Raw genomic sequence first — 20,497 nt, forward strand, 5'->3', positions numbered from 1 at the left:
TACATTCTTAGGTGTCCTCTTTTGGTAAATAACTTATATATACACAGGAGACTAAACTTTAATAATTTTCGCCTCTTGGATTTTACATTAAGTACTATTCCATTGACCACTGTGTGTGTGTGTTAGTCATTCAGTTGTGTCTGACTCTTTGTCACCCCATGGACTGTAGCCCTCCAAACTTCTCTGTCCATGGGATTCTCCAGGCAAGAATACTGGCATGGGTTGCCATTCCCTTCTCCATGGGATCTTCCCAACCCAGGGATCAAACCTGGGTCTTCTGCATTGTAGGTAGATTCTTTACCATCTGAGCCACCTTGGAAGCCCCCATTTACCACTAGCAAGTTGCTAAACTACAACACAAAATAGAATTATAAAGTAAGCAGAATATCAATGCTACCCATAAATGAAACTGAGAAATACTGTTTTTGTTTGTTTTGTTTTTAATGTTTCTTTATTTGGCTTCGTTGGGTCTTAGCTGTGGCATGCAGGATCTTTGTTGTGTCACTCAGGATCTTTCCTTGCAGCTCACGAACTCTGGTTTCGGTTTGTGGGCTTAGTTGCTCTGTGGCGTGTGGGATCTTAGTTCCCCGACCAGGGATCAAACCTGTGTCCCCAGCATTGCAATGCAGATTCTTAACTGCTGGACCACCCGGGAAGTCCTAAGAAATACTGTTTTCAGGGGGAAAAAAAAAGAGCTCTTAAATCTTGACTCTTACAATATTTAAGAGACTTACAATATTTACCCTTAGGGAGCAAGCTTGAAAGCAAGCATATTAAGGGAAATGATTATTTAAATCTGTCTTAAGAGTTTGGCAATGTTTACCTAAAGATGAGCTTCCTAAGCTGAGCCCTCAGGGACCTGTGCTGAGTGCCTAATCATGTGTGACTGTGGCTGACGGCATCTGAAGGATGAGTCACATCAAGATTAGTCCAAAAACGGTGAACACTCCTTCCATCAGTACAGGTGAGGAGCACCCTGAGGAGACACAATACTTTTTCAAACTTATAAACTGTCTCTTCAGCCAGTGAAGTAACTGTCAGTCCAAATCTAGGATTAAAAAAAATGGGAGAAAGTGATTAGAGAGGGAGGCAGGAAAAGCAGAAAAGAATAAATTACCTTGAGCATCATGTATAAGTAGAGAAGAGAGGCTAACAGTCAGGGGAGGGTGCTAGTCAGATGGAAGCTTGTTCAGTTAAGGGCAGTGGGGGAAATCCTGTGGTTTGTTAAAGATTTGAGTCAGAGAGAACCAGGCAGAGAGTCACCTCCATGGATGTTTATCATCAGCTGCTGAAATGACTGATGACAGAAGCCATTGAGTTCTCTGACATGCCACTGTTTTTATGGAGAGCTGAGAATTTACACAAAGCAGAGTGCATATTTATTAGAAAGTATCTTTTTGCTTTTAGATATCTGAGACACACATTAGAGGAAGAGCTCTAACTGCTTATAAATAAATTCTACAGCTCTCTCTGTATACCAGACGAGAATTCAGGCCAAAGGTCAAAGAACATGAGCCAAATCACACTTGGTGTTTGATTTAAAGTAGTAGGAAAAAGGCAGTGGAAGTTGGTCAGATAGTCTCTGGAGACACATGCAGTGAGATTCTGAGTCATCCTTAGCAGTCAATTCTCGAGTCCATCAATTCTGTCAAAAAATGTTGTGTGTGTGTGTCTGTGTGTGTTTGCCAGCTAGAGTTTTAGTTTTGTTTTGTTCCTACACAGTGCTGAGAGGAAAGGCTGGGACGGTTCATGCCATCCTCCTGTACTTGAACCTTATGTAGGATAAATCATGTCGCTTTTGCAAACCATTTGCTAGGACAAAATATGCTGATGTGTAAGACTGATTCCTGTGAAATGACTACTTTGTGCATTTTAAATAAATACATAATATACCTTTTGCTTCTGAATTTTGCAGTATAGGTATTATTTAACTTTTCTCTTTTGTCCCATTTTTATACTCTCCTCTAAGTCCTTTACAGTTTCTTCAAACCCTTTAAAGTGCAGAGCCCACTGATACCTCTGACTAAGGTGGAGAAATTAAAGGCTCTTAAGTGCTATGAAAAAATTTTAAGAGCCTCTTGCCATTTTACATTTTATGCACATTTTCTCATGCTGTATGATGGCTTTGTAATAATAAATGCAGCAAAGCTTGGAGCCAGCTGAGTGCTGAGCTAGCTACACTCCTGCAGAGACTGTTCTGCCAGGATCACATGAAAGTCACCCTATGGATCTTAAGTTAGTGAAGTTGCTTATTCATCCTTAAATGTCCTTGACTTTTTTGAACTTCTTTTCCTGTTATTTCAAACTACTTTTCAAGCTGTTAAAATTACTTTATAAATTTGACCCATCTTTCAAGATACCAAACCTCATGGGTGTTTTTAAACTTGACACCTGGAAATTTAAAGTGTTTTTCTTAGTCACGTTCAAATCTACAGGTTCTTCTGCCTTCTTAGGAGCATGTCACAGTCCTACGCTCATGCCGGTTTCATTCTAAAAACTCATTTCCTAGCACTTTTCTAAGGCTGCTGCATTGCATATTTATTGACCTCACCCCCTGCTTCAAGATTTAAGAAAATAGAGATGCTGTGAGTGTTAGAGTCTATGTAACATCCACATACGGGATTCACTTAGCAGGTAAATATCCCTGTCTTCTCTAAAGGGCAAATGATGAAACCGCTAGAAGTTTACAGAATATAAAAATATTGTCACTATCTAAAGCTATGATGGTTCCTTGTCCCAACAGGAAAAGCAGTGCTCATACTTGAAGTTAATGTGGGATGACCTGTGTTTTCAAGCAATCAGGATATATTGATTTTCCTATTGGCAGGACTCAGTTATTTGCCTTTGTAAAGTATAGTTCAAAGTTTGATGGTGTGTACCAGACTCAAGGAAGAAAGGAAATTTCTTTATCATAAAGAGTTAAATTTCATGTCATAAAAAGAACAGCAAACAACATAGCACTTGCCAAGTACCAGAGGCTGTTCTGAGTGCTTTACACACATTCACTCTCTTGAGCCTCATAACCTAGTGAGTATACTCTCCCCACCTCATTTTTTTGCATATGTTTTTCTTTTAAACCATTTTTAAATGTACAGTGCACTGACTGTATTCACAATGTTTTATAACTATTGCCACTAATTTAGAACTTTTTCATCATTCCAAACAGAAACTTGGCCCAATGAGCAATAACTCCCTATTCTTCCTTTACCTCAGCCCCTGATAACCTCTAGTCTACTTCCCATCTGTATGAATTTGCTTGTACTAGCTATTTCATGTAAATTTGTCCTTTGGGGTCTGGCTTATTTTACTTACAGTATTCCTTGGGTTCATCTATGTTTTGCTATGTAACAGGTAGCAGAACATCATTGCTCTTTATGGTTGAATAACAACCCCTTGTGTGTATATATTACATTTTGTTTGTTCATTCATCTGTTGATGGACCCTGGATTGCTTGTTTATTGGGAGCAATGCTTTCATTAACATTGGTGTACAAATATGAGTACTTGTTCTAAGTTATTTTAGGTGTATACTTGGGAGTTGAATTATGAGTTCATATAGTAATTCTGTGTTTAAATGTTTGAGGAACTACCTCAAACACCATTTTGCATTCCCACCAGCAATGCAAGAAGTGTATACATCATTCTTGTAGTTTTGTATGTTGAACCACCCTTGCATTCTGGGGATAACTCCAAATTGGTCATGTATGTTTGTTAAGTCTACCTGGTTTATAGTGGTATTCATTGGCCTCTGCTCTTGATCTTCCACCTGGTGGTTCTGTCCATTATTGAAAATGGGGTAATGAAGTTTCCGATTATTATTATAGACTTACTTCTCCCTTTAGTTCCTTCCATTTTCCCTTCATTATTTTGAGCTCTGTTGACAGATGCATATATATAACTCATCTTGACAGATTGAGACTTTATGCATATATAATGTCCTTCTTTGCCTCTTGTAAACTTTTCTAACTTGAAGTGTACTTTGTATGAGAATAATATAGCCATATCAGCTCTTTTCTGGTTACTTGGAATATCTTTTTTCAAACTTTTACTTTCAATCTTTTTGTGTGTCTAAAGTGAGTCTCTTCCAGACAGCATGTAGATGATTTTTTGAAAATCCTTTCTGCCAATCCCTGTCTTTTAATTTCCTTTATGTTTCCATTTAAAGTATTACTGATAAAAGACTTACTTCTGCCATTTAAATACTTCTTTTCTGTATGTCTTATATGTTTTGTGTTTCTCAGTTCTTTCATCACTGTCTTGTGTGTTTATTTCTTGTAGTGAGGGTATCATTTTGATTCCCTACATTTCTGCATATTTTTTGGTTATTTTCTGCTTATTTATTTGTATTTTTGGCTCTGCCGGGTCTTGTTGCTTCACGTGGGCTTTCTCTTGTTGCAGCGAGCAGGGGTCACTCTTCACTGTGGTGCACACGCTTTTCATTCCAGTGTCTTCTCTTGTTGCAGAGCACAGGCTCTAGGGTGCATAGGCTTCAGTAGTTGTGGTGCGTGGGTTTAGTTGCTCCATGGCATGTAGTATTTTCCTGGAGAAAGAGGAATTGAACCCATGTCCTCTGCATTGGCAGGCAGATTCTTAACCACTGGACCACCAGGGAAGTCTCTGCCATTTTCTTAGTGGTTACTGTGGTAATCACAATGAATGTCTTCAACCTGTAACAACCTAGTTTAAGTAATAACCACCTGGTTTCAATAGTATACAAATACTCTGCTGCTGTGCATCTCCATCTCTCTTGATTTATATTATTGCCACAGATTACTTACATTAAATGTGTGTACCCATTAACAGAAATTTATTCTTATTTTCTTCAGTTGTGTAAGTCATGTAGGGAACAAAGGTGCTGCAAAACAAAAGTATAATGCTGGCTTTTACATTTATCTGGCTTCCCAGGTGGCACTAGTGGTAAAGAACCTGCCTGTAATGCAGGAGACACAAGAGATGTGGGTTTGATCCCTGGTCAGGAATATATCCTGGAGGAGGGCATGGCCACTCACTCCAGTATTCTTGCCTGGAGAATCTCATGGACAGAGCCTGGTGGGGGTTGTAAAGAGTGGAGCCCCATGAGGTTGTAAAGAGTTGGACATGACTGGAGCGACTTACCACGCAGCTTTACCAGTGTTATTTTTTCTTATGGCTTTGAATTATCGTCTGATGTCCTTATATTTCACCTGAAGCTGTCTTTAGTTACTGGTAACCAGCTTCTTCTGTTTCTCTGGAAATGATTCTGCTGTCCCTTAGTATCCAGGAGGGATTGGTTCTATGACCTCCATAGGTACCAAAACCTGTGGATGCTCAAGTCCTTTATATAAAATGGCATAGTGTTTGCATATAACCTATGCACATCTTCCTGTACATTTTAAATCATCTCCAGATTACTTATTATACCTAATACCATGTAAATGCTATGTAAATAGTTGTCAGCATATGTCAAATTCAAATTTTACTCTTTGGAACTTCCTGAAGTTTTTAAAAAATATTTTTGATCCATGGTTGGTTGGATCTACAGATGCAGAACCTGTGAATACAGGGAGCTGACTGTAATCCTCCTTCATTCTTGAAAGACAGTTTTTCCAGATATAGAATTCTTGGTTGACTGGAAGAAATTCCAGAAATTAAAATGTATCATCCCACTGCCTTCTGGCTTCCATGGTTTCTGATAAGAAATCCACTTTTATTGAGGATAAGTTATGTGATGAGTTACTACTCTCCTGCTGTTCTTTGGATTCTTTGTCATTGGGGTTTGATACTTTGACTATAATGTGTCTCAGTGACTCTTTATGAGTTTATTCTGCTAGTTTGAGTTTCTTGGAAATACATCTTTCATCAGATTTGGGAATGTAGGCACTGTTTCTTTAAATAGTTTGCTAGCCCTTTCTCTCTTTCCTCTTTCTGGGACTCCTATGATTTATATTTTGGTTCACTTTATGGTGTCCCACAGGTTCCTCAGGCTTTGTCCACTTTTAGTCATTCTTTTTTCTCTCCCCTCGTCAAACTGGAGAATTTCATCTGCTCTGTTTTCATGTTCATTGGTCATTTCTTCTGCCTATTCAACTCTTCCATTAGATCCCTTTAGTAAAATGAACAATTTCATTTTAGTTATTATACTTTCCCTAAAATGTCTGGCTCCAAATAGAGGATAAGAGGGGAGGGGCTCTGTCCCCTTTAAATCTTCCAACTGATGCCATAGAGGAAGCCACTGTATCCCAAGAGAACCAGAAGCAAGGCAGACATCTGTGCCAGTCCTTCAGGGAACTGCGAGACCAAGCAGAGTGCACAGCCCCAGAGCTTCGGAAGGCGAGGTCTCACTGCCTGCCTGGGCACCAGCCAGCTGCTCCCAGACGGGGGGCTGCGGTCCCTGCAGCTGCAGCGTGGTTGGAGAACAGGGGATGGCAGCCGAGGCACACCGTTCTCAGCAAAGATCTGCAGGCTCTCCTTTATCAGGCACTTCCCTGGTTATTTTAAGCATCCAGTCAGGTTCCAGAGTTACAAGACAGTTGATGTCAGTTGCTTTTTTCTAGCTCAGTGGTAGCTTCAGTGGAGGGACTGGCCCCTGGAGGTTCTTCTTCCGTCATTTTGTGCAGTGTCACTCTCCCTTTTCTTTTTTAGAGATGAGGAAACTGAGGCAGAGGAAGGTTTAGGAACTCGCCCGAGGTGGTGCCAGGGTTAGAGCTCAGGTTAACCGCCTCCAGAGCCCATGGCCTCGACCCTTTCACCATACTGCCTCTCCCCATGATTTGAAGCTGAAATGTATTTTTCTATTCTCCCTTAGATGGAAAATTTTTAAAAGAATGCTAGAATTGGAGAAGCTAATGTCATCTGATCTCCAAACAGGCCTAAACCAAAGCCTCTCTCCCTCTAAATACCTCAGGGAGAGGGAGACTACATTCTCCTGACGTCCTGCCTAGTTATTGTAACAGGAATATTCTTGTGATTCATTTTGTGAATTCACCCAAAACTGGCTATTTTTAGACACAGGCGGTATTTTACATGGTCTTATCCTTCCCCACAGGCACAACTGCAAGATCGGAATGACCCTCAGCAGCTGCTATTAGACTTCAAGCACATGTTTCCCGTTTTGTTCCCATTTAATCCATCTTCTTTGACCATGGACTCAATCCACATCCCAGCATGTCTCAATCTGGAGTTCCTCAATGAAGTCTGAAAATGCACGTGCCAAAGCTCAATTGCCAGTGAGAGCACGAAGGAAGTATATAGGACAGTAAAGTGAACTTAAGAATCTGTTAAAATCTATAAAACTAGATCAAATCAGAGTTTGAGAGCCTGTGCAGAGTGAACTATACAGAATAAGATACATCTGTTATTATATTTTGTACCTACTGCTCCGAATAAAAACACTTGAAATATGGAAGGTTTTTTTAAAGTATGATTTTGGTCTAAACAAATTCACATCATAGTCCATAGCCACCAAGCAGTCCCCATGGCCATATAAAAGATGCCAGTCTATAAAACAGAAACCGCCTAGTTTTGATCTTTGGACATAACTGGAGAATATCCAAAGTAAGATGACATTAAAAATAATGTAAGTCATATAAACTGCCTTCAGAGGGCTTTTAACAAATAATGGTACTAATAAGCATGATGCTGTCACATAGCAAGTGACATTTCTCCACATCAACACACTAGTCAGGTGTGGATGGGTTTATGGGGAGATGTTTTAAGGACAAATATATAGACCTGGGCCTTCTGAGAAGTTTCCTGAAGATAATTTTAATGCCTAGTGATGCAGAGACAATGGTATAATTGACCTCCAGACTAAACATATACTCAGACTAAACTATACTCAGACCTATTTGTGTAGTCATGAATTTATGGAGAATTGTGCTAAAAATGCTGCAGTTCCAAACATAAAATGTAAGCAAATAGATATTATTAACTTCCAATGCTAGTCCATGCACTTCCTGAGTCAACAAAACTTTCAAAAAGATCAATATAATCTAAATGTTAGTAACAAGTCTTATTTTATTAGATTAAAAATCAAACAAGTCAGTATAAAAGCATTTAATCCCTTAATGCCATTATACCTCCAATAAGAGGTATAATTACATAATATATTATGTAATGCTCATAGTAAGGAAAGTAAACTTCCTTTTGAGAATTTGACCATTTGAAAAGCCTTTTTAAAAAATCAGTTCAGGTATTATTAAATTATTATCCAAAAGTTTTGGGTGCTTGTGTGTGTGTGTGTGTGTGTGTGTATGTGGTTTTTTTTCTTAAGAGAGAACAGCTTATGTCAACTTTCCCTTTTCAGGTTATTTTCAACATTTTTCAAAATTACTACAAAAAATTGTAAATATCTACACTTTAAGGATTTAAAAAAAGTATTTAATGATAATATTACAACAGATTTTATGTGTTTACTGCTGGTTTCTTCAATAGCAGGCATTCAATTAGAAAATCCTACATATTGCTTACAACCCTTTTTGACTGTTTTTTCACATTTCTGGTAGATAACAGTACGCTCCTCCCATGACAGGAACAGATGGTGTCTGCAAATCATAGAAAAGCTTCTCTGCTGCATCAAGAAGATAAAATTTCTCCACAGAGTACAAGTAGAACCCACACACCCCACCATCTTTTTACTCAGCCTCTCACCTTAAAAGGCTCTTAGAAATACAACAAACTCCGAGAACTAAACAGTCCTGTGTGCGGAGCCCTCACAGCTCAGCTTCCTTGTCACTCTCCTCACCCCCTGGGCGGAAGAGGCACCACACACACCTGGACAAAGACCACTGCCCAGCAGGTCCCAACCCATGTCGTCAACATGACCTCCACACTGAACATCCAGACTCCTCTCGGGTGTCCACGCAGAACTGTGCCTTCTCCTCCCTCCCCAGATAAAGTCACATGATATGACAACCCTGACCCACACTCCAGCCCACATGGTGACTACATTTGGAAGGCCAGTCTAAACCAATTGGGTCTATGGCTACCTCTTTTTAAAGTTGTTTATTACATATAATTTGCTTTTTACTGCATTTTAGCTTAAAACTTAGTTTCAGGTAGGGCCTGTTCTTAACCTACTAGAGAAAATGAAATGCCTTGTTAGAGTGGTAAGGAATTTGAAAAGCAGTGATTCCTTAAAAGCAATGGCTTCCCTGTCCTTGGATGTGTTATATTAGTTGCTCAGTCACGTCTGACTCTTTGTGACCCCATGGACTATATAGCCCTCTAGGCTCCCCTATCCATGGAATTCTCCAGGCAAGAATATTGGAGTGGGTAGCCATTCCCTTCTTCAGAGGATCTTCCTGACCCAGGGACCAAACCCAGGTCTTAGCTCAGCTGGTAAAGAATCTGCAGCAGCGCAGGAGACCCCGGTTCGATTCCTGGGTCAGGAAGATCCCTGGAGAAGGGGTCGGCTCCCCACTCAAGTACCCTTGGGCTTCCCTGGTAGCTCAGCTGGTAAAGAGTCCGCCTGTAACGCAGGAGACCCCGGTTCGATTCCTGGGTCGAAGATCCCTGGAGAAGGGGTCGGCTCCCCACTCCAGTACCCTTGGGCTTTCCTGGTAGCTCAGCTGGTAAAGAGTCCACCCGCAGTGCGGGAGACCCTGGTTCGATTCCTGGGTTGGGAAGATCCCTGGAGAAGGGGTCGGCTCCCCACTCCAGTATCCTTGGGCTTCCCTGGTAGCTCAGCTGGTAAAGAGTCCGCCCGTAATGCAGGAGACCCCGGTTTGATTCCTGGGTCAGGAAGATCCCTGGAGAAGGGATCGGCTCCCCACTCCAGTATCCTTGGGCTTCCCTGGTAGCTCAGCTGGTAAAGAGTCCGCCTGCAGTGCGGGAGACCTAGGTTCGATATCCTGGAGAAGAGAACAGCTAACCACCCCAGTACTATGGCCTGGAGAACTCCATGGACAGAGGAGCCTGGCAGGCTACAGTCCATGGGGTTGCAGAGTTGGACATGACTGAGTGACCTTCCCTTTCTTTCCTTCCTGCAGGGCAGGCAGAGTCTTTCCCGTGTGAACCACCAGGGAAGCCCCTGCGTGCTGTCTCAGACTCTCACCTCACCATCCCTCTGGGTCACTGCCTTTGCTGTCACTACCTGTGATATGACAGACCTACCAGTGGTTAACCACTGGGTGCCAAGGACTCACTGAATAAGAGCTTGGCAAGTAGAATAAATGGGGTGGGGGAACCTTATGAATACTTCCCTACTAAGCCTAAGAAACAGTAGATTGAGTTCTCTTCCAAAGGTAAAGATATTTTACTGGAGCTGCAGTTTGTATATACTTAATGACTCAGTAGGTAAAGAATCTGCCTGCAGTGAAGGAGACACAGGAGATGTGGGTTCGATCCGTGGGTTGGGAAGATCCCCTGGAGGAGGAAGCAGCAACCCACTCCAGTGTTCTTGCCTGAAAAATCCCGTGGACAGAGGAGCCTGGCGAGCTACAGTCCGTAAGGTCACAGAGAGTCAGACACGACTGAGCCACTAGGAAAAAAACAAGCACTCTTTTACAGACACAATAATGTGTCTTAATGTTACTTAATGTTTAGATTTGCCCTATCTAACATAACAGAGACTAGAAGAAGCATCTTTAGTAATCTTTAGTTAGCATTTTTCTTAAGTCAGTTCAACACATTTTCCAACTTCTTGAAATCAATGACTTATAATTTAATTTAATCCAACATAAAGGTTTGAATTCTCTTTCTTTGTATTTTAGTATTTAAAATTTACTTGACACTTCTCTCACTACGTGCCTTCAGCAGTTACTAAGATAACTGACATCAATTATCTGAAATAAGTGTTGCTGTGGGAAGAATTTTCATGTTCAACATAACACTCTGGTGGTGTTTTTGTTCTGTCTTTTGAAACTAAAAAGCATTTTAAAGATTACTTAAGAATCAAATATTTATAGATTAAACAATTTGTGTTTTAAGCATTAACTGGATCTATCAGTTTACTGAGAGTAATGTGTGTTGTGTGCATATTAATAATTGTTGCTGTAGCTGACAAACATATCACCTACATGCATTCTCCACAAGCTGTCACAGCTGCTGTTAGACTTAATGGTACCCAGCAAGCAGATCAAACCCAAAGGAAAATAGGTTTTATTCTCCTTTTTATGAAGCATGTCAACAAGAGTTTTTTCCTTGATTTTCCTATGCTACATTTTAAAGTTTTTGTAAAAACAAGAGACAAAACTTGGAAAACTTAGAAAAAATTAACACTGTCACTATCAATTCATCAAATACTTAAGAGCCTCACTTAATGCATTATGATAACAGTAACCAATAAATTAAAATCCATTTCTTTAATATATAGTAAATTTAACTGCTTTCATACATTTGACCTAGTTCTAAGATAGCAAGGGAATCATAAGTTGAAACACTTGTGTGATGCCAAAGGACTAAACAGTTACTAAAATATGACAGCATGGGGCAGGACACTAGTTTTTCCTTATAGAATATTTCTCACAGTCATTTTCTCATTATTTGCTGCATGAGTCAAACAGCCATAATTCACTTTTTGTACACATTGGTGCCATAGAGAATCAATGTATAGAAAATTAAGAGGTTGATGCCAATGCCAATAAAACATAGGCCTTTTTTTATTATATAGATCATTAGATACTAAAGACTGTTTTTCCAAAAAATTTTCCAATTATAATAAAAAGGGTCAATCAAAAATGAGTTTAAACTGCTTTCTAAAGTGATAGTGTCAGAACAATCCAGATTTGAATATAACATTTTGTCACCAACTGATGTTTAGATAAAGGACTGCTTCACTGAGGAGTTCACATCATATTCAGGGGTGAATCTAACAGTGGAGAAGAAATATTACTAATAAAAATATTTTTCCATTTTGAACAAATCTGAAAACTAAACCTGTTTATAAACATTGCTTGTATTAGCCACTGTAATATTCAGCTGTGGATAAAAATCTGTGGAAATAAATACTATTGAATAAGGTGGTGTGACAAGTTTAAATGAAATTTAAAACTAATTGCACATTGGCTGAAAAGTTTATTTTTAATGCTTTCTTAAGACACTTTATTCAGGGGTCTGTATTTCAAACATGCATCATGATCATTTAAACCAGAGGTTGGCAAGCTGAAGCCTGCAAGTTGCAGGTAGAAGGAAACTCCCTATAAAATAAGACTTACTGAGTTAATTCAAACAAGGCAGTTTGCATGCAGTGGATCAATGAAATAAAACAGAGAGCTCAGAGATAGACTCATATGTATAACTCTGTATATGGCAAAGATGTCATTACAAATCAGAACAATATAAGATCTGTATGGAGTAACTTACATAAGTGAAAAACATTAACGATGACATTAAAGTACTGGAAAAACATTTCATGGATAAGAAAACTCCATACTACAGAAATGTCAATTGTTCCCAAGTTGGTCTACAGATTAGAAACAATCTCATTACAGTTTTTGGGGAACCAAACTTGGGTCTGCTGGCCTGCACACAGTAAAACCAATCTACCAACACCAGGTGATGGTGAAGGAAAGGGCAGTGTAACACAGGGCCAAGGAGGAGTATGGGCAGCTAATATTCAAAAGACCTGAACTCTGGGTGAACTTCAGGGAAACGTTTTTTAAAGACAGTGAGGCTTAGGGTTGCAGAGTGTCTGATCAGCTCCTAAACATTTTTCTGACATCACCTGATGTTGGTGGGGAGTCAACATCACCAACCTTCTGATTCCAGCCAGTCTGGGGTCTCCTGCTTGTGGTCAACAGGCAGTTGACTTCTTCTACCAGGTGGGTGTTTCAGTATCTGCAAAACGGCTCAAGGATATGGCTCAGAATGTTACTTATAGCCCGTAAGAAGGAACTAAAAGGTCCTTGACTTTATTTTATGGCTAAACCATTATTACTTTCTCTTAACTGTTTTCCTATATTTCTGCATTTTCTAACTTTTCTGATTAAATTTGCTCTTTGAAACTCAGGGAGGGCTAAGTAGGCTAAAGTTTTTTTTTTTTTTTTTTACCAACAAGCAGTAGGTGAAGGACATGGTGGCTAAGGAGGCTAAAGATTTTTTTTTTTTTTTTTTTTACCAACAGCAGTAGGTGAAGGACATGGTGGGTGGGGTCTACGCAGGGGAGGCCCCATAGGGTCCTGCTCAGTTATAGAGCCTAGATTTAACTAAGTTAATACAGGTATACCTTGGAAATGTTGGTTGTTCAGTTCAAGACCATTGCAATAAAATGAATATCACAAGTAACACAAATTTTTTGGTTTCATAGTACATATATTTTTCCACTATACTGAAGTGTGCTAAGATCACTGATCACAGATCACCATAACATGATAATCATGAAAAAGTTTGAAATAGTCCAAGAATTACCAAAATGTGATGCAGAGAGAAAAAGTAAGCAAATGCTGCTGGAAAAATGGCACCAGTAGACTTGCTCCAAGCAGAGTTGCCACAAACTCAATTTAAAAAACAAAATGAAACAACAACAACAACAAAACAACACAATAAAGTGAAGCAGAATATAATGAAGTATACCTGTATTACCAACTGAAATTCTAAGGCTTGGTAAAGGTACAGACACTGCAAGTAACTTTCAAACAGAGAAACAAAGACAAATACACCTGACCCTTGAGTAGGGGTTAGGAAAGCCCACCCTCCATGCAGTCAAATTACATCCTCTGAACATAATTTATAGACAGCTCTACACATACTGAGTTCCTCCATATCCGAGATTCCAACCAATCTCTGCTCATGTAGTACAATAGTATTTACTATTGAAACAAATCTGCAAATCAACCTGTGCAGGTCAAACACATGCTGTTCAAGGGCCAGCTGTCTATATACATCCTTCACTTAAGTTTGTGGTAGTATTTTAAGCTAGTTGGAACACATCTAGACGTGGGGTAAACTTAAATTCGGCAAATCAGTGTCTGTATTTCTCTGTCTATATTTATTTCTGATGTGCTTGTTCGGCAACTTAAACTTTCAGTAGGGTAGGTATCTGTTATAAGGACAAAACCACATCCAAGGTTAAAACTGCCTCTTTTTAAAAATATTTATTTTTAAATGAAGGATAATTGCTTTACAGAATTTTGTTGTTTTCTGTCAAACCTCAACATGAAATCAGCCATGGGTATCCATGTGTATACATATGCCCCCTCCTTCTTCAGCTTCCATCCCATCTCCCTCCCCATCCCACCCCTCTAGGTTGATAAGACAGAGCCCCTGTTTGCATTCCCTGAGACATTCAGCAAATTCCCATTGACTATCTATTTTACATATGGTAATGTAAGTTTCCAAGTTACTCTCTCCATACATCTCACCCTCTCCTCCCCATAACTGCCTCTTAACAAAATTTGAAGTTATCACCAAAGCAGTTAGATTAACAATGAGCACATACATAACTTTCCCAGCTACTCAAGATTAGCAAACTCAACTATCTCATTCATTCAAATTCAAGGCCCTCCGTATCCTTGAGTTCTGAATCCATGGATTCATTCAACTACAATCAAAAAATTTGCCAGAAAGTTCCAAAAGGACTTGAATTTTTCACGCACCAGCAACTATTTACATAGAATTTACATTGTATTAGGTACTATAGCTAATCAGAGATTTTTAAATGTATATGGGAGAATGTGCATAGGTTATATGCAAATATGCAAATACTACTTTATGTAAAGGACTTGATTTAGGTGTCGGTCTAGAACCAATCCCCTAAGATACTGACGGGTCACTGTACTCATCTGTTAACAGTCCCAGCTCCTACCAACTGTACCAGCTTTCCCAGTCTCTGCTAATGAAACTTCTAAAAGCAGTGCTATTCAAAACTACCATCAATTTGGGGTATTATAGGAAGTTTAAGTACAGCAAAATTATCCACATAATGTAGAAAACAGGGCTGAGGCCAGTTATTTCTGAAATCCTAATGAAATCTTAACATGCAAATTGAAGATTTATAATTGATTCACTGATTTTCAGTTTTACACTAATGCTACTTTTTCTTTTCATAAAAATACAGAAAGACATGATAATAGGCTATTTTTAAAAATATTGAAAGCTAAATGTCTTACAACAGTAACTTTACATCTCATGTCTAGATTTTTAAAATTATAAAATACCTAATTTTGATATATTTAGTATTTTACTATACATGTACATATTGATATAGATATGGTTAAAAATGAAAAGAACTAAATGGAATTTTAGGTAATTTTTCAGCTTGCTTGAAAGATACTTTTCCTCTCAACTTTTATTTTGAAAGTTAAACAGCTATAGAAGAGTTAAAATAGAACAATGAACAACCATGTAGTCTACATTTATGTTCCCTAATTAGTAATATTTTGCCATGTTTGCTTTCTGTCTTTGCCAGTGTATCTGGATGCATGGTTTTTTTTTTTTCCTCCAGTCGTTTGGTAATTAGTTTTGGCACCATGACTCTTCACCTTTAAATATTTTGGTGTGTATTTCCTTAGAACAAAGGACAATCTCTGCCCTGTCTACAGTATAATTAACAGAATCAGGAAAAGTAATGTCAATACCACCTCATGCAATTTACAGACCATTCCTCCAACTGTCCCAATTTTGTTCTTTAGAGTTGTTTTGAATCCAGTTTCCAAAAAGACCCCACATTACACTTAACTGTCACATCTCATGTCCTGTTCATCTAGTACCATTCCTGGCCTTTTTTGTTGTTCACAACACTGACACTTTAAGAGTTCAGTTCGTTATTTGGCAACGTGCCCTTCGGTTGGATCTGTGTGATTGTTTCCTTATGATTAGATTTGTCAGACATTTTTTTGGAGAAATCCTACGTGAGTTTGTGTCCTTCTCCATGCATCTCAGTGCATGATGTCAGTTTGTCCCATTAAAGGTAACATTAAGCTTGGTCATTTGGTCAAGATAATACCCACAAGATTTCTCTAGTGTATGGATAACTTTTCCTCTTCATGATACTCTGAGATTGTGTAAATGTCTTTACATAGATTTTCATGTTTTTATATATGTAAACCTTTTACTCAGTGGTTTTCAAATACACCCATTTTCATGACATTTTTAATCACGGAAAACTTAGAAATTTCTATTTGGAAGGACTTGTTGCAGGCGATCTGTAAGATGTTAAGTGGGAAACTGTGATACTCATGATGGCATTTTAACTTTTCTCAATAAATATGAGGGCCAAACTGAATAGAACCTGCCTTTTTCTCTTACTGAAGAACACTAATACCCTTATCAATAGTTCTAGAGACCAAGAATTTATTTTGCATTTGGACTATTAGAAAGTTTTAATGAAAAAACACATAACTTTTCAAGATTTGTTTATTTCCTCCACTGTTGTATCTCACACTAAACACAATTAATTGCACATGAAAACTCTGATTTTTTTTTTTTTTGTATTACAAAACATATTTGACTGGCTGAAGTTCAATGCCAACCTGCGATAAACCATGTTGGTTTTGGCTCACCTAATGAATTCCATTTTGATTTCTATTTTATTATGAGTAGCTAGCTGTCAAACATAAATCAAGTTCTAATGCTCTAAGGTATTCATTATATACATGCATCTAGAATGGTATCAGCTCTGTACTATCCTTGGAAGAATTAAGAAAATGGTCCTTCGAATCACTTTCTGTAGGAGCCATAGTTGACAAAGGCGAGCATCTAGTAATGACCCATTGCCTCACTTCTCCACCCACCTTTCTCTGCCAAAAAAAGCAAATAAATCTTCTAACTCAAGTCACCAAATACAAATATGTTACCTTTACCAAGGTTTCAACTACTTTATTTCTTCCACCAAGGAAGATTAACTTAGCATTCACCTCCTTTCCTGTTTTCTATAACATATGCCTTAGCTAACTTTTTTTCTACCCCCCACTTCTATGCTCCAAATGCCATAAGCCCTGGACAAAGAACACAGGCCTTGGGCTTCTGAGAATCAAGAGTTCAAACTTCAAATTCAGCAATTTTCTAGATTTGAGGCTTTGGCAAATACTTGGTTTCTCTGGGTCTAAGCTTCCTCATTTATAAAATAAAGGATTAACTCCTACCTATTTCATGGGGTTGCAAAATGTCCCTTAATTCGGGTTTGTCTGATGTTGTATGAACTGTATGTTATTCTGTTTTACATAACAGTAATCCCAAAGATGGTAGCTTTTATTTTACTATCACTCATCATCCAGAATATGGAGATGAAAAAAAATACCATCAGGTATGTGTGAAGCTTTGATCTATTCAAAGTCCAAATTCCACTGACTATATACACCTGCTGTGAAAAACCAATATACATATTATTTAAAGTTATTAAAGTGAATTTAAAGTTAACAGCCTTGGAATTTACGTATTGAATAAACAAGTGTCAATTTCCTGGATTTGTTTAAATCAAAGCAACAGAAAAAAAGAATAAACCAGAGGGTCAAAGAACAATAGATGAAGAAAGGGGAACAAGGGGAGCACAAGAGAGAAATGAAGGGATTTTCTGTAATGCTGGACATGTTCTAATTACATTTTGAAAGCTGAGAATATTTTGGGTTACAACCGTATAAGCACTTGTGAAACTCATCCAACTTGAAGATTCATACGTGTGACCATATGGTAATTCTGCCATAAAATAACTGTAAACATATACTCACCTTTAACGTGAGCCAAAGTATTCCTGAAGTGTACTAAGGCTGACAAAAAAAAAGTGTATATATATATATATATAAAGGTGGAAAGATGTGATACAGCAAATATGGCAAACTGTTAACAATTGTAGAACACGGGTGATGAATATACGGGTAGTTCACGTAGAAGTCTCTGCACGTTCTTCTAAGTTTTCATAATAAAAACGTTGGGTTAAAAAAAAAAAAAAAATGAGAGGACAACGAACGCGTTTGAAAACCTGGATTTGGGGCGGGCGTTCTTCCCAGGCAGCTCACAGAACACCTCAGAGCCTCCCAACCACCGAGCTAAGCCCGAAGCAGCGTGGCCCGCCCCGAGCCCTCGGGCTGGGGTCTGCCGACCGCGTCACCCCCTGCTCGCCCGGTCTCAGTCCGTCCTCAGAACACGCTCCATCACCTAGTTCCCAGAACTCAGATTGCGCAGTGGTCACGTCATCATCGACCAGGGCTCGCAGAGCGGCAGGGGCCACCCTAACCTCACCCAAACCTTAGCCTAACTGCCTTCCCCTAACCTCCCAGCCCCCGGGTCCCTGGCCCCATTTCGCCTGACACGTTTTCATAATCCTCTCAGGCTCCGGGCCGGCGGCGCCGCCAGCCATGGGGCCCGATCATATAAGGAAAATACTGCGGCCTCATCCGGGGGCTGCATCATGGACCCGGGGGCGCCCCGTCCCCTACGCCACTAGCTACACCCACACCTGCCAATCTCTCTGCCCCGCTTCGCGCGCCCGGACCTCCCGGGCGAGTCCAGTCGCCCGGGCCTCCCCCTGGGCTGTTCTGCGCAGCCGCCCGCCCCGCCTGCCAGAGCGGCTCAGCCAATCCCCTCCCACGCCGTCTTCCGCGCCCAGCCGACTTCCGGCCGAACTCGGCCGCCTCAGACCTTCCTCAAACCCTTTCCGCCCTCTTGGCTGCCCATTCACACCTTTGGCGGCCCGGTCACAAGTTGAAGGGAATCCGGGAGTGAGGAGGAGGGGAACCGTTAATTACCTTGGCGCGGGGAGGGGCTCCAAAGGCTAGGTTGGGCAGGGGAGAGTCAAAACGTTCCATTGCGAAACAGACAGGGAATCTCTAAAAAACAGTGAGATGGGAAGAATCCGCTCTAGAGGAACGTTTTCCTGTGGGGAGGCCTGTCTCCCCGCGAGGTTTTCAGCACCATTGGTTTCCACCCAGTATGGCGCCAACAAGGGCGACGCGGGGCCCAGAGGGGAGCGCTCTGACAGGCCCTCCGAAGTAGGGGAAAGGGCAGGGGCGTAGCCTCGCTGGCACCGCCCCGAGCGCTTAAAGTCGGGCGTGGCGGGTGGGACCGCGGCCCCGCCGCTGAGGACCCGAGCGCAGCCGCCCGCCCGCCGCCATGGCCCTGCTCCGAGGTGAGCGCCGCGGCCCCGCCTCTCGCGCCCCTTGGCGGGGGGCGGGGGGCGGGGGAGGAACGTCGGGTCTCGGCTGGGAGTCGGGGTCTCCTTGGCGAGGGGACTTAATTACAAAAAAAAAAAAGCCAACCCGTAAGCATTGCTTGAGTTTAGGAGAAACCATACGTGCGAGGCGACAGGCATTGTCCATCACGGTTTTGCTTGCTCCTGACCTCGAAGGTCGTTTTTCTTCTCCGCGCGGTAGTGACCCTCCTAGTTCGAGGTCAGCTGTTGGTAAGACCGGGGCGGGGCCCCCTAAGCGCGAGGCGACCTGGGGCGGAGGGGTGCCTTTCAGACGAGCCGGCGGCCTCGGACCTGGTCACAGGGTGGGCAAGGCTTGGAAGGAATGAAGATTCTCTTGTCGTCGTTGGGGAACCTCTGCACGAATGACCTGCCCCCACCCCCACCCCAGCAAATGCATTATGGCATTCTGTTGGAGAACCTGCCTTAAGTCCTTTCCCTCTCCTCTTTCTGATTCCAGCAGAGTACCGTCACCGAGTACAGAAATTCTGCCGTTACTTTTTTTTTTCTAAGTATGTAAATTCCCTTTTCATAGCAAATGGTCACAGTCAGTGGAATTTTTAAGACTATGACAGCTTGTCTTTATGTGTCCTTTGAAGAACCTTCAGATGAGACTCATATCAAGGCCTTGGGAAAGAAAACACTTGGCAGGATCTAAGAAGCAAGGTTCTGGTTGTCCACGGCCCCGAGGGCTCTGTAAATGTGATCGGTTTGATTCTGGATTCTAAAGAAAGCAGCCTCCTACCTAGAAGAGTAATGCGATCTGATTTCCAGTCTATCCCCATTTCCTCAGGACTGTGAATCTGCCTGTGTAGCAAGGAAGAGAGTTTAAGACCACTTAAGAGTCTTATGGCAGAGATCTAGGCAACATCAAATGATGGTTTTGATTCGAGTGGGGGGCAGTGGGATTGGGGAAAAGGGGGAGGGATGGTTTGAGATAGATTTGGAGGTGGATTTGACACAACTTGGTGATCGGTTGGAGTGGCAGGTCTATGAGAAGGAAATGCCAAGAATGACTTCAGGTTTCTGGTTTGAAGAACTGAGTTCATGATGCTCCTTAGGGAGTGAGGAAAACGGGGGAAGGGATAGACCTGGAAGAGAATATTGAGGTGCTCAAGTGCAGATACCAGGTAGACGGTTGGTTAGGGGAATCTGGAGCTCAGACAAGCCAAAATGACATGCAAACAGTTCCAGTGGAAAATAGATATTCTGAGACAAAAGGATTTAATTTGTCCGTGCTCTTTCCAACTCTGAATTTCATACAGTAGCATACTTTTTTTTTTTTTTTTTTGGATGGCGTATTCAGGAGACGCAAATTATTTAACAGCTACATTGTCATGAGTTATCGTCCTTAAAAGGAAAGCATAGTTTTATTGATTTCTCTGTTTACTGTTTTATTAGTGATTCTTACCACTTTTTTTAAAAAATACAGACCCCTTTGAAAATTTGATGAAAAATG

The 20,497-nt window shown here is 40.7% G+C and overlaps 2 protein-coding genes, 1 long non-coding RNA gene and 2 other non-coding genes across 8 annotated transcripts in view; 2 read left to right on the top strand and 3 right to left on the bottom strand.

Annotated features, from left to right (window-relative positions):
• MYO5B (myosin VB) overlaps window positions 1-7,383 on the top strand; it is a 334,299-nt gene extending 326,916 nt beyond the window's left edge. For both annotated transcript variants that reach the window (XM_070452570.1, XM_070452571.1), the window contains one exon: window positions 7,024-7,383. In XM_070452570.1, coding sequence (XP_070308671.1) covers window positions 7,024-7,176 — 153 coding nt within the window. In that variant the 3' untranslated portion in view covers window positions 7,177-7,383. The remainder of the gene's footprint in view (window positions 1-7,023) is intronic.
• Window positions 423-19,497, bottom strand: LOC139030360 (uncharacterized). Of its 2 annotated transcripts, XR_011482700.1 has the most exons (4): window positions 19,144-19,497; window positions 17,582-18,679; window positions 824-1,048; window positions 423-669 (listed from the first exon to the last, which is right to left on the bottom strand). It is a non-coding gene; the product is annotated as an uncharacterized lncRNA (long non-coding RNA). The 2 variants fall into 2 exon arrangements; XR_011482699.1 differs by lacking the exon at window positions 19,144-19,497 and having other exon boundaries at window positions 17,582-18,784.
• LOC139030460 (small Cajal body-specific RNA 18) lies at window positions 17,974-18,056 on the bottom strand. Its single transcript, XR_011482831.1, has one exon. It is a non-coding gene; the product is annotated as a small Cajal body-specific RNA 18 (non-coding RNA).
• LOC139030461 (small Cajal body-specific RNA 17) lies at window positions 18,132-18,274 on the bottom strand. The gene has a single exon (XR_011482832.1). It is a non-coding gene; the product is annotated as a small Cajal body-specific RNA 17 (non-coding RNA).
• Window positions 18,876-20,497, top strand: part of ACAA2 (acetyl-CoA acyltransferase 2) — a 40,351-nt gene continuing 38,729 nt past the window's right edge. For both annotated transcript variants that reach the window (XR_011482698.1, XM_020882877.2), the window contains exon 1: window positions 18,876-18,978. Coding sequence is in view for 1 of the 2 variants with exons in the window: in XM_020882877.2 (XP_020738536.1) it covers window positions 18,963-18,978 (16 nt within the window). In the remaining variant the exon portion in view is untranslated. The remainder of the gene's footprint in view (window positions 18,979-20,497) is intronic.

This window comes from Odocoileus virginianus, chromosome 22 (genome assembly GCF_023699985.2).
Source record: "Odocoileus virginianus isolate 20LAN1187 ecotype Illinois chromosome 22, Ovbor_1.2, whole genome shotgun sequence".
NCBI classification, from domain to species: domain Eukaryota; kingdom Metazoa; phylum Chordata; class Mammalia; order Artiodactyla; family Cervidae; genus Odocoileus; species Odocoileus virginianus.